Raw genomic sequence first — 17,411 nt, forward strand, 5'->3', positions numbered from 1 at the left:
GACGGGTCCGAGTTCGATTGTGGCCCAGGGAAAGTACCTCTCCATCCTGGCCCTGGTTGGGAGGCAATCAATCCATGTGTCTCTCTCATATCGATGTTTTTCTCTCGCGCTCTCCCACCGTCTCTGAAAAGTAATGGAAGAAGTATCCTTGGGTAAGGATTTTTTTTTTTTAAAAAGCGTTTCACCCCCTACAGTGGGGACCCTAGCACCACACCCCATCCTGGTGGGCCTCTTGTAGAGCGCTGATGAGCGCCCCCTGGCGGTGGGGCACGCGGCAGCCCCGCCGGAGCAGCAGGGACCTCCGGGAAAGCGGAGTTGGGCTGCGGGGTTTTCCTGACCCGCCTCGCTCCCACCTGCCTCACTCCTGGGGCGCCCGAAGGACTCCCTCTCTGCCCTCTGCGCGCAGCGCCTCCGCCTGTTCCCCGCCCCCTTCACCTGTGTCCCCCGGCCCCTTAGCAGTGGGAGCGGGGTCCCTGTCTCAGCCTCCGAGGCGGGGGCCGTTGGGTGGTGGGGCCGTTAGAGGACCCTCGGGAGGGCCTCTGAGCGCAGGATCTGTGCCTGGGAAGTTGGAGGTCGGAGCAGAGGGTGGTGTCCGGGGCTGCATAGGGAGCGGGGTCTGGGTTCTGGAGGGGAATGTGTCCCTGTCTCGGTCCCCCCCTCTTCTGCCACCAGTATTGGGGAGCTCCCCCGGGAGGAGCAGGTCCAAGAGGGACACTGAGCCGGAGGCTGTGGCACCGGGGCGGGGGCCGGGGGTGAGCGCGGCGGCCCGGGGCTGGCGGGGGCGGGGCCCGGACGCGGCGGGTGGGGTGGGGTGTTCCCGACCCCCCCCCCCCCCCCGCCCCCGGGGTCCCAGCGCTGGCCTGGGGCGGGCGCGGCCGCACAATGGCAGGAAGCGGGGCTCCGCGCTTTGTCCGGCGGGCGGCGCAAACCGCCGCTTCCTCCGGCCGCCATGGGGACGGGCCCCGGCGTCTCCGGGCGCCGCGCGGCCTCCAGGCCCAGCCCCGGGGTGCCCTCCTGGGACTCTGCGCCCTCCTGGGCCGGGGGTCACGCCCGCGAGCGGGAAGGCCAGGTATGGGGCTCGGGGAGTCGGGGCAGGGGTGGGGCGCGTCTCCGGGGCGGGATGGGGCACGCGGCGGCCGAGCCCCCGATCCGGGCGCGCATTGGGGGGGGGGGGGCGTGGGGCCCTGAGAAGTGTGTTCCCACCGGCCACCGAGGAGACCCGACCCGGAGGCGGAGGAGGGTCGGCCACCCTGGTCTTTTGTGTCTGGGGCTGCCTCCGGACACACCTGTGGGTGGCGGGCCAGCCCTGGCCACCCCTCCCCCTTTCCTTCCTCTGCCCAGGCCCTGCCACAGCCCTCTCGCTCCCGCCTCCGGCCCCGCCCTTGGGGGAGGGGGACGCCACTTCTGGTGTCCCATCCCTCGACCGTGCCTTCCCAGGGCCCCCTCTGTATTTATAAAGCTCTGGTCCCTCCGCCGCCGTGGGAGTTGCAGTGGGACCTGGGTGCAGCGTCCGGTGCGCTGGCGCGCTCTGCACTGAGCCCTGTCCTGGGGACTGTGGTCCCTGGACCCCTGCTGCCCCTCCCCGCTGCCCTCAGAGGGTGGGAATGGTGGGCAGGGAGGAGGGCTAAGTAGGCACCTGGGTCTGAGAGGAGGGAAAGGGGCTACCCTGCTTGAGCACTGGGGAGACCCTGCCCCTGGAGCAAGCTGTGGGAGACCCTGTGGTTTGGCGATGGAGATGGGAGAGGGGGTGGGGGAGCAGACAGTGCAGGGGGCGCTGCCCACCCAGCTGCAGCCTCCCAGCGGGGCTTGTGGTTCTCCCTGGGGGTCCCAGAACTTCAGCCTCAGTCAGACCTGCTGGATTGAGGATCCTGGGCCTGAACCTCACATGCCCCTGGTGTCCCTGGGGGGGAGGGGGGGCTGCAGGGAGCCTGGAGGTAGAGGAGTTTGGGGGGCTGGGCCCAGGCTCCCATCATTAGTAGTATTAGTATTAGTAATAATAGTAATAGGAGGGGGAGGATGCTCACCAAAGCCCACAGTGCTGGGAAATGCCTTCCCAAGCCTCGCCAGGGAGCCCAGTGCCTCCACAAGTGGGTCCATGGTAGGTGCTCAGTAAATATTTGGTGAATTCTGAATCTGCCATAAGAAGTGTCTCTTTCTGTAAAATCTAGCTATATAGTGGATTGGTATAAAAATGAGATTGTGGCACAGAACTAGGGACTTGGACTGGAAGGGTCCCAGAGACCCTCCACAGGTCCCCTACAACCTAGGGTGGCTCCTGCCATGTCACCCTCCACCCACTGTGAGGCCAGGGCCTGGGTAACTCGTAGGTCTGCAGCCCCACCTCCCAGTGCCAAGCCTGGCACGAGCAAATGAAGCTGTCAGGGAAATCTCGAGAAGCCTGGAAGGGGTCAGAGGGGGCACCTGTGCCAGGCTGGCGGCCATGCTGGACTCAGAGGGCGAGAGGGTTGCAGAGCTGGTTGACTGGGGGGTTCTTGGGAAGAAGGGCTAAAGTAGGGCAGGTACCTTCCCCAGATTCATTGTCAAGAGAGAAGATGCTTGCAGCTGGGGGGTACAAGAACCTGCAAAACCAGACTCTCTGTCAGCATGCCCTGGGGACCTCAAGTTAGGGGCAGGCAGAGTTGAGGCTGAGGATGGTGGTTTTTACACTTTCTTTAGATTAAGTAGATAAAAATAGCTGCTTTGGTTGAAGGGAGCCCCTCAGTCCTACCTCAAAGCCTGAGAAGACCATTGAAGACCACCTGGAATTGGGGGTGCCTGGCACTCAGCCTGCCATCGGGAACCTGGGCCATAATGTCCACAGCTGCCTGCCTGGGGCCAGTGCCCTAGAGCAAGTGCCCTCCTCTTCAGCCACTTCTTTGTCCAATGGAGGAGTGGAGGGACACAGGAACCAAATCAGCGAATATCAAACTACTACTGATTTTCTCTTGTCTCCATAGCCCCGAGCTGACCCCGTGCCAGCCTCCCCCACTCCACTGTCCACTCTCAGGCACCTAGGAGATGGTGTGAATTTGAAAACCTGAGACCTAGAGCTATACACACTGGGTTCAGTCCTGGCTCCACTGGCTGTGTGACCTTAGACAAGTTACTTATTAACCTCGCTGAGCTTCACTGTCCTCCTCTGTAAAGCAGGGACAATCAGAGCCCCTGCTTCCTGGGGTGAGGGGCCCTTAGCACAGCCCCAGGCACAGGGGTGACCACAATATAAGTGCAGATTAGACCTTTTCCACCCACCTCCCTCCTCCCTTTGGCTATGGTCTTTACTGTCCAGGCTATCATCTTGAAAATTTCTGATCGGGCTCTTACCAGCCAAAAACTCGTCAGCAACCCTCCATCGCCCTAACTAAGAAACATTGGTTGAGTGGGTAGGACTAGAGATAGGGCAGTGAGTCGCTGTCCTAGCAGGGCGGACAAGGTGTGGGGACAAGGTGAAACACGCGATGTTAGATGGTGGACAGTGCCAAGGAGAGAAAAGGTGCAGAGAGGAGAGGGAATGTGGTGGTGCTGAAACCTGAGAAGGGTGAGAAGGTGACTTTGGAGCAAAGACCTGCAGGGAGGGAGGGAACGTGTCATTTCAGTATCTGAGGAAAAGCGTTTCAGCTGAGGGACTAGCAGGTCCAAGGCTCAGAGGTGGGAGTGCGCCTAATGTGAAGGTCGAGGGTCGGAGTGAGCCAGGACAGAGGAGCAGGGCGGGGGGGCTCGTGAAGTCCCCATACTCGAGTGACGTGGAAAGCCACTGTAGGGTTTTGAGTGGGTGTGTGTGCCTCCTCTTTGAACAGGGTCCACTGTGGCGTCACAGAGACCAGGCTGGAGGGTGGAGATGAAAATAGGGAGATGGTTAGGGTTACGAGGCGATTCTTAACATCCAGCTGAGGGGTGGGTGGGAGGGCTGGGGCCAGGGGGCGGTGCTGGAGAACTTGGCCAGGTTGAAGCTACTGATGTTAAATAAAGGCGGAAAATTTTTGGACTGACTCTGGGGAGGTGTAACAGAAAGATCAAAGGTGGAAGGCAGGCCAGGGTTTCTGTCTTAATGAATTAGTTTCCCGAGGCTGCTGTAACAATTGACACCAACTGGGTAGCTTTAGACTCTAAAGGTTAGAGCAACAGAAGTTTGCTCTCTCACAGTTCTGGAGGCCAGAAGTCTGGAATCCAGGTGTGTGCAGGGAGGTGCACCTTCTGAAGGCACCTTCCCTGCCTTTTTCAGCTCCTAGAGGCCCACCTGCTCCTTGGTTTATAGACGTGTCACTCCAATTGCTGCCTCTGTTGTCACATGGTCTTTCCCCCATGTCTCCAAGTCTCTGTCTTTTCTTATTAGGACAGCAGTCACGTGATTACTCCGTAGTCTATGCTCTATGATTACAGACATCAGTGTGACCTCATCTAAACTAATGGCATCTGCAGTGACCCTATTCCAAATGAGGTCACGTTCTAAGGTTCTGGGAGTTAGGGCTGAACCTATCTTTTTTTTTTTTTTAATGTATCTTCTATTGGTTTCAAAGAGAGGAAGGGAGAGGGAGAGAGAGAGTCATTGAATATTGGCTGCCTCCTGCATGCCCCCCACTGGGGATTGAGCCCGAAACCCAGGCATGTGCCCTGATTGGGAATCGAACCTCCATCTCCTGGATCATAGGTCGATGCTCAGCCATTGAGCCACACCCAGCTGGGCTGAACCTGTCTTTTTGAGGGCCACAGTCAACCCTTAACACACAACTAGAAGGCATTGGATTGATTGAGGTGGATGGAGCCGCCTGGAGAAGTTTGAGATGCTTGTTAGAGTCAAGGGGAGAAGGGAGAAGGTAGGTCTGGACCTAATTGGTTTGCTCAGTGGTTAGAGAGTCAGCCCTCAGACTGATGGGTCCCAGGTTCAATTCCAGCATGTACCTTGGTTGCAGGTTGGATCCCCAGCCCTGGTTGAGGCACATGCGGGAGGCAACCAATCAATGTGTCTCTCTCATCAATGTTTCTCTCTCTTTCTCCCTCTCTCCCTCTCTCTCTCTCCCTTTTTCCCACTCTCTTTGAAAAGCAATGGGAAAAAAAAAAGTCGAGAAGATTGGTCTGGTGTCCTAGATGAGGTGCTGCCTGGAGATTTAACTCTGGGAGCCCTCAGCCTGTGGAAGGTGTTTGCAGTCATGACACTAGCTGTTGGGAGTAAAGTTGAGAAGGGGTCCACAGAAGGGGGTGGGAGCGGAGCATGGGACCTGGAGACCCAGTAAGAAACGGTGTCAAACAGACCACTGATGTCAGATGCTGGGTCCTGTGAGAACAGACAAGTGGACTTAGAAACATGGAAGTCACTGGGGACACGAGAAGAATAAGTTTGCTGTGATGGGAAGGGGGCGAACACTTGATGGGAGAGGGTCAGAGAGAGAATGGGGGAATCAGGAAATCTCCAGCTTAGTCATCGTAGTAACAGTTGATTTAGGCAGAAGTTTTTCTTGTGTGTATGTGTGGGGGGGGGTTCAAATCCTCACCCAGGATATGTTTTTATTGAATTTTAGAGAGAGGGGGAGGGGAGTGGGGGAGGGAGAAACAAATATTGATGTGAGAGAAATAGGCAGAAATTTTGAATGAATACTAAAGCCCAGAAGTGTGAGATTGCTGGGAAACAGGATATCTGAGTGTCACTCCACAGACAACTTATTCATTACATAGAGAAAAAGGTACTTTACAAAGGACAGCAAGGTCCCCAAATGATCTGGCATCGTAGGTGCACTGTGAGGTCACCCAGCTCTCTCGTGTTCCTGCCCAAATGCTCACCCTGCAACTCCTGCAGTCCTCCAGGCAAATCCACCTGGAGGGGCTTCCTGCCAGACCACTGGCCCAGACCCTTCAAAAATCTCACTGTTGCCCTGGCCAGTTTGGCTCAGTGGTTAGAGCGTCGGCCCTCGGCCTGACGGGTCCCAGGCTCAATTCCAGCCAAGGGCATGTACTTCGGTTGCAGGTTCCATCCCCGGCCCTGGTTGGGAGGCAATTGATGTGTCTCTGTCACATCTCACATCCATGTTTCTCTCTCTCTCCCTCTCTCTCCCCCCTTCTCCCTCCCCCTTCCCCCTCTCCCTCTCCCTTCCCTTCCCCTCTCTCTGAAAAGCAATGGGAAAAATAACCTTGGGTGAGGATTTTTTTAAAAATTTGTGTCATAAGAGACCAAAAAAGGGGGGGGCATTTTTTTTTTTTTAATTTTTAAAAAAATCCTCACCTGAGGATATGTGTTTTGTTTTGTTTTGTTTCATTGATTTTGGATAGAGGGGAAGGGAGAGAGAAAGTGAGAGAAACATCAGTGTGAAAGAGAAACATCAATCGGTCACCTCCTGTACGCACCCCAACTGGGGATAGAACCGCAACCTAGGTATGTGCCCTGACTGGGAATCTAACCCGCAACCTTTTGGTGTATGGGATGACACCCCAACCAACTGAGCCCCACGGCCAGGGCAGGGCATTTATTCTTAAATGAATGTCCAAACACAACCAAATGCATGTGCAAAACCTTGATCAGCTCCTGTATGGGAAACGCATCCATTTAGATGGCTGGGATTGGAGCAGGGCCAAGCCTAGGGCAGGTGGGTGGATGTGGTGGTGGGAGCTCGTGGACCATCGCCTTCTGATGGCTTCCATTTCCCTAGGAAGGTAGGAAGCAGAGTTGCCAGGAGAGTGTAGTGTTAGGGGTGAGCTGTGGGGGGTTGGAGGATGGGGGAGAAGATAGGAAAGTCATCCATGGCGGTTGGGGAGAGCATAGGCTAGGGCGATAAGGTAAATCTGGGACCATGTCACTAAGCAACTACATGGACACACATGGGAACCCTGAAGCCTCCATAACCCCCTTCCTACCTTATTTAGGAATCTTAGCTATTCAGGGGCCAGATAGGTCATAGAACCAAGGACAGAGGCTCCAGGCGGGGAGGCAAGAGGGACATTCTGATTCAAACACTGCGCTGGTCAAACCAAACAGCAGCCCTGAACTTCAATTTTGGGTGTCCTTTCTGCCTGTGCCCCAGGAAGAGGCCCTGGTAGCACCCGCCTTGTGGTTACTCACTCAAAGTCTGCCCCTTGGCACTGCATTACTGGGCAGGGCTTTGCTTTTCTCTGCGTCCCTCAGAATGGACACATAGTAAGTGCTTGCGAAACAGTTGTTGAATGAATTACTGAGCATGAAGCACCCGTGGGGAAAGGATGGTTGTAAATGAAGAGCAGCCCCTTAGGGGCCAGGAGCCCACCTGGGCCCTGCCGTGGTCTCGGCCACAGTCTAACCCACCTCCCATCCTTTGCTGCACAGGTATGCCACCACGCCGACTGCCAGCAGCTGCACCGCCGGGGACCCCTCAACCTCTGCGAAACCTGTGACAGCAAGTTCCACAGCACCATGCATTATGATGGGCACGTGCGCTTTGACCTGCCCCCCCAAGGTGAGCACAGATCGGAGGTACCCAGCCTGGCCCCTAGAGTTCTCAGGGTTGCTCCAAATTCCCTGTTTAGGGTCACTGTGTCTTGGTAACTGTTAGAACTGTGACAGAGCCATCAGAAGGACAAGAGTCAACTATAAACGATGAAACTCAAGTATGTTTCAGTCCCTTTTGTTCTACAAGTTTTTTAACGAGGGAAAAGGCTGGGGATTGTACCCCATCTCGAGAACAGACCTGTCTCTGATAGGTGCTGGGTCTACACCTCCCACAGCTGCCCTGCCCCTGGATGGGGACCAGCATGGAGAAGGTCCCTTTCTTCTTGTCCTCGGACAGGGACTTTTGGGCAAATCTTCCAGCCAGGAGCAGAGGCAGTGAGGTGGGAGTGAGGTTGGAGTGGGCAGGTCAGAGGAACTTGTAGCAGGAAACAAGAAACCCCTCCTGCTGAATAGGGACCTGGCCCAGGCCCACCGCCAACTGGTTGTGCTGGGGTGCCAACCTTTTGTCTCCTTTCTCAGCTGGTCAGAGGCACAAAAAGACTCTGCCCCTCTGCCAGGGCCTCCTGGGACTTTGGGTACAGTCACAGGGATGGGGGAGGGGAGGTCCGAGAGAAAGAGCCCTGGACCTTGGTCCCTTCCTGCAACAATCCGAGAATCTGGCTTCCTTACCTCTATTTCACAGAGGCTGCTGGTTGACTTGTATTGAGAGCAGGATATCACCTGAAGCGTCATCTCAGGGCTCTTGTGTCTTTTTGAGTCTGGGGGTGAATAGATGATAAGCAGTGACCAAGCCCCTCTCTTCACAGAAGCAAAGGGCCCTAGCTAGTTTGGGGGCGGGGGCACAGGATCAGTAGCAGGCGACGATCCCTCTAGAGATGAACATGTTGGAAGGCTGAGGAGGGGGCCAGGGAGGGAGGAGGCACAACCCCACCCCCATTTTGCTCCACAGGCTCTGTCCTGGCCCGGAATGTGTCCACCCGGTCATGTCCCCCACGCACCAGCCCCGCAGTGGACTTGGAAGAGGAGGAGGAAAGCTCTGCGGATGGCAAAGGGTAGGTGAGGGTAGGTGGGCAGAGAAGATACCTGAGGGGTCTCAGATCAGAGATCCAGGGAACAGAAGCTTCAGAAGGGCTGACTGGGGACCTCTCCCTGTCCCCTGTGGCTGCCTGATTCCTGGAGGAGGCCACCTAGCCTGGGCCAGTCCCCAGGGCTTCACCTGAATAGGTACCACTGGGTGTGATTCCCGTATGGGCCACCAGAGGGTACACAGCCCCTCCTGGGCCCCGGCCTGCCTGAGGGCAACTGAGTTGCTTGGCCACCTGGGGTGACTGAGGTGTGGGTAGACAGGCAGGGCCCACTCACAACACACTCTGGTGAGAACCCACTGTGTTTCCAACCTCTGTCCTCACTGGTTGCCCTGCAGAGACCGGAAGAGCACAGGCCTGAAACTCTCCAAGAAGAAAGCCCGGAGAAGACACACTGATGTAAGGAGCCTTAGGGCTTGCAGAGGGCCCTGATAGCCTCTGCCTCTTCTGGGCCCTTTCCTTTCCATCCCTGAGGCTGGGCATGTCTGCTCTGAACTCCAGGACCAAGGATGGAGCCCATTGTGTCCCTCCCTCGCCACCCCGCCCTGCAGCCCAGCGCTGCCCACCTTAGCTAGGTGGGGGATGCTCCAGGAGCTCCTCCCTCAGGCAGCAGGGACATTGACAGCCTCCCTGGGACTGAAGCGGGCTGGGGAGTCCCTGCATTTACTCCCCTGCTGGGGTTCCCCTTCTGGACTCTGGGGTGGGGAGGGAGGGAAAAGGGGCACAGAAGCTGAGACCTATGTCCTTTCAGGACCCAAGCAAGGAGTGCTTCACCCTGAAATTTGACCTGAATGTGGACATCGAGACAGAGATCGTGCCAGCCATGAAGAAGAAATCACTGGGGTAAGGCTTGGGTCTAAGTATGGAAATGGGCTGTGGGTAGGTTCAGTCTCCTGCAGATATGACTGTGGTGGCCTGTGTAAGGCAACATGTCACAGGGCCTGGGCACCTGTATATGTATTCCCACCCTGTGTGCATGGCCTAGTCCCTAGTGTGCAGGACACACCTCTGTGGACAGGTGTATATGTGCACACATGTACCTGTGTGTTTACCTGTGACCCCCAGGGTATCTCCCTTTTCCATCGGGAGAAGGCAGGGTGGAGCTGGGGCTATGGGTAGGGTGGGGGTTTGTGTGACCGCCCCCTCACAGACACAGCTCCTGTCCTGGGGCAGGGAGGTGCTGCTGCCTATATTTGAAAGGAAGGGCATTGCACTGGGCAAAGTGGATATCTACCTGGACCAGTCCAACACACCCCTGTCCCTCACCTTCGAGGCCTACAGGTTCGGAGGGCACTACCTGCGGGTCAAAGGTGAGCAGCTGGCCGAGTGGGAGAGTGGCTGGGGCCTGCTTGGGCCTCCTGGAGATGAGCGCTTCTTCCCAGGCTCAGGTTCCCATTGGCAATGGCCCTGAGCAGGCTCATTATCATACAGGTGTCTCTGCTGGGCGGTGGTGGCCAGTGCTGGCAGGGCGGGGCTTTAGGGGAAGGCAGCTAGGCCTTGGTTTGGGTCCTTGGGAGAGAGAGGATCAGAGTCTCCGCACCAGATCTGGGTGTTGACGACCTCTCCTTGCCCCCTAATGCCGCTCCAGCCAAGCCAGGGGATGAGGGGAAGGTGGAGCAGGGAGTGAAGGACTCCAAGTCCCTGAGTCTGCCAATCCTGCGGCCAGCTGGGGCCGGGCCACCAGCCCTGGAGCGTGTGGACCCCCAGACCCGCCGGGAGAGTCTGGACATCCTGGTGAGGAGGAGGAGGGGTGGGGAAGGGCCTCAGGGAAGGTCAGCTGGGCTCCTCACTGCTTCCCCTTGGAGCTTTAATCTCCCCTTCTGGAAAATGGGGCTTGCTCTGAAAATAGGGTGCCCTCTAAGGTGGTGGGCTGGTCTCTGAGAGTCTGCTAGTGCCCAGGGAGTGTGTGTACAAGCAGCTGCTGCGTGAGAAGTGGGACTTCATATATCACTCACTGGCTGTGTGCGTGAGTGTTGTGGATTCCCTTGGAGTTGTGCTTTTAAGTGCATCTGAGTGTGTGTGTTGGGTGTTTCTCCCCACCTGCTCCATGTTTGTGGCTGGGTGGCTGGGGAGTGGTCCAGGTGCATCTATGTTTGGATCTTCCAGCCCTCAGAGCATGTGTGGGTCTCAGAAGCAGTGGCATCCCAGGGTGGGCTGCAGAGATCCTCACACATCCCAGACTGGCCTGAGGTCCAGGAAACCCACTGCGGGGTGGGGCTGTGGGGGCCACAGTGGGGCTGGCCTTGAACCACCCCTCCCTGGCCAGGCCCCTGGCCGCCGCCGAAAGAACATGTCGGAGTTCCTGGGGGAGGCGAGCATCCCTGGGCAGGAGCCCCCCATGCCTTCTAGCTGCTCTCTGCCCAGCGGTAGCAGTGGCGGCAACGACAGCTGGAAGAACCGGGCCGCCAGTCGCTTCAGTGGCTTCTTCAGCTCAGGCCCCAGCGCCAGCGCCTTCGGCCGGGTATGTGGTCCCATGGGCCCTGGGGCAGGGCATCGGGCCGGCCCTGACCCCTAACCCTGACCCTGACCTCCTCCCAGGAGGTGGACAAGATGGAGCAGCTGGAGGGCAAGCTGCACGCCTATGGCCTCTTTGGGCTGCCCAGGCTGCCCCGGAGGCTGCGCTTTGACCACGACTCATGGGAGGAAGAGGGGGATGAGGAAGAGGAGGAGGGCGATGCCTACCTGCGGCTGGAGGACAGCTGGCGGGAGCTCATTGATGGGCACGAGGTGGGTGCCACCCACAGCCCTCTTCCTCCCTCTTCTGGGGAAAGGAGTACATTGCCCCCCCACTTCAGGGGACCCTTCTGAGGACCCAGGGACAGGATATTCCACAGGATAGCCCTGTCAGGCTGATGTCCTCATTAACCCACTTTGGGGAAACTGAGGCAAAGTAAAATTGTAGTGTGCCATTTAGATGTCTTAGTGGCAGAGGAGGAACCTGGGGAGCTCGTGTCGCTACCGGGAAAAGGAGGTTACATGTGAGGTAGCTCACCCTTCCCCTCCCTGGCCATCCCTGCAAACTCTGGCTCCTGGCCTACCCCTGCCTTTCCCACAGAAGCTGACCCGGAGGCAGTGCCACCAGCAGGAGGCAGTGTGGGAGCTCCTGCACACAGAGGCCTCCTACATTAAGAAACTGCGGGTGATCACTAACGTGAGTGTGGGGCCACATGGCCCGTGGCCACCCCATCTGCTTCCCATGACTTCCTTTGGGTGCCGTGTCCCCCAGCAGAGTTAAGGCCTTTGCAGAAAGAGTAGGGCCAGTCTACAAAATGGGGAAGGAAAGCGAGAGAAGGACCGCACCCTGGGGAGGAGGTAATTCCCACAGCTTGGGCACATGGGAGGGGGCTTCTAGTAGGTTTGAGCTGAATTAACACAGGCCTCATCCTTTGACTCACTTGTTCAACGGCTATTCCTGAACACCTTCTGTGTGCCAGGTGCCCAGCAGCCCGCACCCTAGAATGTGGAGACAGAGTGGGTAGGCACTGGGGAGTGTGTATGTAGGGACTTGGACCTGGGGGGAGCACCTGTCCTGGGCTTGGGGATCCAAGGAAGGCACCCTATGAGCTGAAACCAGAGGCTGAGCCAGGGCAGAGGTGGAGAGTGTTACAGGCTGCAAGCTTCCCCCTTCAGGTGGGGGGGCCTGGGCAGGTCGACTCTCTAGTGGGCCATGGGGGTTGGGCATTTCCTCAGAAGGTGAACCCTTTCTGTCCCTGGGTGCCTCAGGGCCTCCCTGGAGGAGTAAGGGATAGAGGGGAGCCTAAAAATCTGGGTGGGGCATTGGGACTGGGACCACCAAGCTGCAGCGCCCTATACCCCCACAGTTGTTCCTGTGCTGCCTCCTGAACCTGCAAGAGTCTGGGCTGCTGTGCGAGGTACTGGGGGGGGGGGGGCCGGGGGCAGGGACAGTACCGGGAGGGGGAGAGCCTGCCAGCGGTGTAGAGGGTTGGGGGTGGGGTGGGGTGAGGGTCTTAGAGGCGGGGCTTAAGCCAGGGCGGAGGCGGATGGGGCGGGTCTGGAAGAGGGCGGGACCAGCGGCCCAGTGGTCGGAGAGCCGGGCTTGGCGTCAGCGGGCGGGGATGCAGAAGGGGCTGAAGAAAGGGAGAGGACGTACGGGGCGGGGCTGGAGGGGGCGGGGCTGACCGGCGAGGTGGGCCAGGGGCGGGACCCAGCGCACCTCCGGCCCCCCCGCCCCCTGCAGGTGGAGGCGGAGCGTCTGTTCAGCAATATCCCGGAGATCGCGCGCCTGCACCGCGGGCTGTGGGGCAGTGTGATGGCGCCGGTGCTGGAGAAGGCCCGGCGCACACGGGCGCTGCTGCAGCCCGGGGACTTCCTCAAATGCTTCAAGATGGTACGGGCTGGGCCGGACACCGGCGGGGGTGACGCGGAAGCAGGGCTGGGCCGCCGATCCCACATCACCCCAACCTCCTTCGGACTAGTGGCTTCTGCACGACCCCTAGTGGTCAGACGCGAGGAATTCCGAGTCGGTCGCCCGGGTTGGAACCCCACCTGGCCGTCTATACCCTTGCTACCTGGCCGAGGGTAGTCACTTTCGCGGGGGCTCAGTTTCCTCATATGGAACATAGGGATGCTAAGCTCGCCACCCCCTGGGGTGGCCACAGAAGAGCGGTATGGAAGAGCTGTGCGGGCCAGCCCGCAGGGAGCATCGGGTAACCGGTGCCTGTTCCTCCCCGCGCCAGTTCGGCTCTCTCTTCAAGCCCTACATCCGCTACTGCATGGAGGAGGAGGGCTGCATGGAGTACATGCGAGGCCTGCTGCGCGACAACGACCTCTTCCGGGCCTATGTGACGGTGAGGGACGGCCCGGCTGGCTGGTGGGCGGAGGCGCAGGACCCACCTTGGCTGCTGGTGCGCAGGTGTTGGCAGGGGGCGGGGCCTGGGCCGTGGGCGGGGCCTGCCCTGAGCCCCGCCCCCGCCTCCCGCCTCAGTGGGCCGAGAAGCACCCGCAGTGCCAGCGGCTGAAGCTGAGCGACATGCTGGCCAAGCCCCACCAGCGGCTTACGAAGTACCCGCTGCTGCTCAAGTCGGTGCTGAGGAAGACTGACGAGCCGCGCACGAAGGAGGCCGTGGTCACCATGGTAACCAGGGCGGCGTGGTTCCCTCTGTGGCTGGCGGGCGGGTCCCTGACCCTGGGCCTGAACCCGCCGTCGCCCGCCCCCAGATCAGCTCGGTGGAACGCTTCATCCACCACGTGAACGCGTGCATGCGGCAGCGACAGGAGCGGCAGCGGCTGGCGGCCGTGGTGAGCCGCATCGACGCCTACGAGGTGGTGGAAGGCAGCAACGATGAGGTGGACAAGGTGGGCGGCCTGGCCTTGCTGGGAGGGAGGGAGGGCCAAACTGGCAGACGTGGGCTCGGCTAAAATCTCGCGTGAGGACTCCTCGCTGAGATGGGAAGTCAGACCCTGACCTTTCCCACACCTGTGCTCTCACCCCCAGCTCCTGAAGGAATTTCTGCACCTGGACCTGACAGCGCCCATCCCCGGTGCCTCCCCTGAGGAGACACGTCAGCTGCTGTTGGAAGGGAGCCTGAGGATGAAGGAGGGGAAGGACAGCAAGGTGATTCTAGGGGCCACCCCATACCCAGGGCCCCTGCCCTGCCCCCTCTTGCCCTGCAGGTTTGGAACACCCCTTCCTGGGCACCTCCTGGGTGTAGTCGGTGGTTCTTAGCTGCCCAGTCAGTTGGGTGGTGATTCAAGAGCTAGTAACCTTGCCCAGCCTGTGTGGCTCAGTTTGTTGAGCGTCCGTCCTCTCATGCACCCAGCGGGCACAGGTTTGATTCCTGGTCAGGGCACATGCCCAGGTTTCAGGCTCAATCCCTGGGAGGGGGCGTGCAGGAGGCAGCCAATCAATGTTTGATGTTTCTCTCTCATCCCTGTTTCTCTCTCTCTCCCTCTCCCTTCCTCTTTCTCTAAAATCAATAAAACATTAAAAAAAAAAAAGAACTAGTGACCTTGTGACTGTATGAGGGATGATTGCCTGCCTGCAGTTTACTCTTTACAAATTCAGCAGCATGGTCACAACCCATGGGCTACCTGTCTTGTCAACTTGATGTCATGTGGGTTTCTGGTGGGTGGGAGGGAGGGAGGAAGGGAGGGAGGGAGGAAGGGAGGGAGGGAGGGGGCACCTGCCATTAGCAGGCCAGGAACAACCCAGACCCTTGCTAACAAGCTAGTAATTCTTCAGGTGTGGTGTAACCCAGAGCCTGCAAATCATGATTTTAAAATTAACTCCCTTCTTTTTTTTTTTAATTTATCTTTATTGTTGAAAGTATTAGATGTCCCCTTTTTATTTTTTTATTTTTTTAAAGTTTATTCCTTTTTTAAATATGTCTTTGTTGATTTCAGGGAGAGGGAGAAAGAGAGAGAGAAACATCAATGATGAGTCATTGATTGGCTGCCTCCAGCACGCTCCCTGCTGCAGATGGAGCCTGCAACCTGGGCATGTGCCATGACCTGGAATTGAACTGTGCTCTCCTGGTTCATAGATCAACGCTCAATCACTGAGCCATTCTGGCTGGGCCTCCCATTTCCCCTTTAATGTCAAGTTTTAATTGAAATAAGTCACAAGTATATAGCTTGATGAAAGAAAATCATCTTGTTCTCAGGTTCATGGTGATGGGAGCAGGGGAGGTGTTTGACAAAGTCTGAGTACCCCCAGGAGGAGGTGTTGCAGCAGACAAGCTGAGGGTCCCTGCCTGAGGCCCCAGGACCCTGGCCCTGACCCCTGGCCTCTCCTGCCCCCCTTTTCCACCCAGATGGATGTGTACTGCTTCCTTTTCACGGACCTGCTCTTGGTGACCAAGGCAGTGAAGAAGGCTGAGAGGACCAAGGTCATCAGGCCACCACTGCTAGTAGACAAGATTGTGTGCCGGGAGCTGCGGGACCCTGGTAAGAAGCCCACCCCCTGCTTCTGAACAAGGGCTGTGATGAGCAGGGCCTTAGCTGACACTGATTCGCTCTCTTCCTAACTAGGCTCCTTCCTGCTCATCTACCTGAACGAGTTCCACAGCGCCGTGGGGGCCTACACCTTCCAGGCCAGCGGCCAGGCTCTGTGCCGTGGCTGGGTGGACTCCATTTACAATGCCCAGGTGAGCGCAGAGTGATGTGCTGTGGGCAGGGCAGCCTGGCGAGGACGATGGCTCACAGCCCGTTCTGCCCCGTGCCCCGCCACCCCGCCTGCAGAACCAGCTGCAGCAGCTGCGTGCACAGGAGCACTCGGGCGGCCAGCAGCACCTGCAGAGCCTGGAGGAGGAGGAGGAGCAGGAGGATGAGGAAGACGAGGAGGAGGAGGAAGGCGGGGACAGCAGCACTTCGGCTGCCAGCTCGCCCACCATCCTGCGCAGAAGCAGCCACAGCCTGGACTCCCAGCACTGGTATGCTTGCCCAGGACCACCCAGCTGTCCAGGGCAGGGCAGGCTCTGCAGCCGAGGACTCCTGACCCCAAGGCCACAGACACTGGGCAGGGCCCAGCTCTGACCCCTTCCCTTGAATGGCTTCACGTTGTGAACCCAGCAGGAAATGGGTGTGGGTTCTGTCTTCCACCAGAGTCCAGGCGGGGATGGTAAAGGATTTTCAATTTGACAGCCAATTCTGACTCATTAGCAGCTGCCTGGAACTGAGCTGAGGACTCTCAGGCTGTGTCTAATAGGAAAGAGCTCTGTGATGGTGACAGGTGCCATTACTGATGTCTGTTGTGGGCACAGGAGTTAGGGGATCTGGGGCATGTGCCACGTTTGCCATCTCTGAGCTTCAGTTGAAGGGAGGGCAGAGGCTGTAAACCTCTGCATTGCCCAGCACAGGGCTGTACTGGGCCAGCTAGGTATCCTTTGTCTGGGCTGACTCTCTCCTCCTGGCCCCACAGTGCCTCGGATGGCTCCACAGAGACCCTGGCCATGGTTGTGGTGGAGCCTGGGGAGGCTCTGTCCTCTCCTGAGTTCGAGGGCGGCCCCTTCAGCTCCCAGTCAGACGAGATGTCTCTCAGTACCACTGCCTCATCCATCACGCCTACCAGCGAGCTGCTACCCCTGGGCCCCGGGGATGGCTGCTCCTGCTCCATGGACTCTGCCTATGGCACCCTCTCCCCCACCTCCTTGCAAGACTTTATGACCCCAGTTCCTATGACGGAACCAGCGCCCCAGCCCCCAGATTTACCACAAGCCCCTTCACCCCCACCCTCGCCCCGCCTACGCCGCCGCACCCCTGTCCAGTTGCTGCCCCGTCTGCCCCACCTGCTCAAGTCCAAATCTGAGGCTAGCCTCCTTCAGTTGCTGTCAGGGGCCACCACCCATGGAGTGCCCCCAGTCCCCAGCCGCAGCCTGTCGGAACTCTGCTTGGCCGCAGCTGCCACAGGCACTAGGACTCAGGGCTCCCCTCAGGACGCTGGATCCAGCTGGAATTGTGGGGGGGCACCAAGCCCTGGCAGTGGCTCCCAGCCATCAGAGATGGAGGGCAGAACCACCTGCCTGGCTGGGGAGCCTGAAGGACCTGCCAGGAGGAGCAGAGAACTGCCCTTGGGAGCCTCACCCAGGGTCCAACCTGAGCACCCCCCAGGGATCTCTGCCCAACACAGGAAGCTGACGCTGGCCCAGCTCTACCGAATCAGGACCACCTTGCTGCTTAACTCTACTCTCACTGCCTCGTGAGTGGCCTGGCCTGGGGTAGAGAGAGGGCAGGTGTCCCAGCATGCTGGCATTGGGGGCACTGAGCCCTGGGAGTGGGTAGGGGCACTGTTATGGCTGGGAGCAGATGGCATCTAGGGATGTGCATGGAAGAGGGAGCCTGAGGCCTGCCCCAGAGACTGGGTGAGGATGTCCCTGGTGAACAGTGGTGAAGGGGTCTAAGAATTCTGATGGGGAAGAGAGGATAGGCGGAGTCCCTCTGAGTGGCATCAGCAAAAG

The 17,411-nt window shown here is 58.6% G+C and overlaps 1 protein-coding gene across 5 annotated transcripts in view; it reads left to right on the plus strand.

The window, feature by feature from the left end:
• The window catches only part of PLEKHG5 (pleckstrin homology and RhoGEF domain containing G5), a 48,328-nt gene that overhangs the window by 30,375 nt on the left and 542 nt on the right, over positions 1 to 17,411 (plus strand). For 3 of the 5 annotated variants that reach the window (XM_016214680.2, XM_087820154.1, XM_016214678.2), the window contains exons 3-21: positions 7,289 to 7,418; positions 8,361 to 8,463; positions 8,835 to 8,895; positions 9,248 to 9,339; positions 9,670 to 9,806; positions 10,085 to 10,230; positions 10,763 to 10,957; positions 11,035 to 11,223; positions 11,552 to 11,647; positions 12,318 to 12,368; positions 12,695 to 12,844; positions 13,194 to 13,304; positions 13,442 to 13,591; positions 13,675 to 13,812; positions 13,952 to 14,071; positions 15,270 to 15,402; positions 15,487 to 15,602; positions 15,697 to 15,887; positions 16,376 to 17,152. In XM_016214680.2, the coding sequence (XP_016070166.2) occupies positions 7,289 to 7,418; positions 8,361 to 8,463; positions 8,835 to 8,895; positions 9,248 to 9,339; positions 9,670 to 9,806; positions 10,085 to 10,230; positions 10,763 to 10,957; positions 11,035 to 11,223; positions 11,552 to 11,647; positions 12,318 to 12,368; positions 12,695 to 12,844; positions 13,194 to 13,304; positions 13,442 to 13,591; positions 13,675 to 13,812; positions 13,952 to 14,071; positions 15,270 to 15,402; positions 15,487 to 15,602; positions 15,697 to 15,887; positions 16,376 to 17,152 (3,086 nt within the window). Of the gene's footprint in view, positions 1 to 949; positions 1,070 to 7,288; positions 7,419 to 8,360; positions 8,464 to 8,834; positions 8,896 to 9,247; positions 9,340 to 9,669; positions 9,807 to 10,084; positions 10,231 to 10,762; positions 10,958 to 11,034; positions 11,224 to 11,551; positions 11,648 to 12,317; positions 12,369 to 12,694; positions 12,845 to 13,193; positions 13,305 to 13,441; positions 13,592 to 13,674; positions 13,813 to 13,951; positions 14,072 to 15,269; positions 15,403 to 15,486; positions 15,603 to 15,696; positions 15,888 to 16,375; positions 17,157 to 17,411 lie in introns of those variants that run through there. The other 2 variants (XM_087820152.1, XM_087820153.1) reach the window with 2 other exon arrangements.

Source organism: Miniopterus natalensis, chromosome 9 (genome assembly GCF_054644295.1).
Source record: "Miniopterus natalensis isolate mMinNat1 chromosome 9, mMinNat1.hap1, whole genome shotgun sequence".
In the NCBI taxonomy this organism is placed as follows: Eukaryota; Metazoa; Chordata; class Mammalia; order Chiroptera; family Miniopteridae; genus Miniopterus; species Miniopterus natalensis.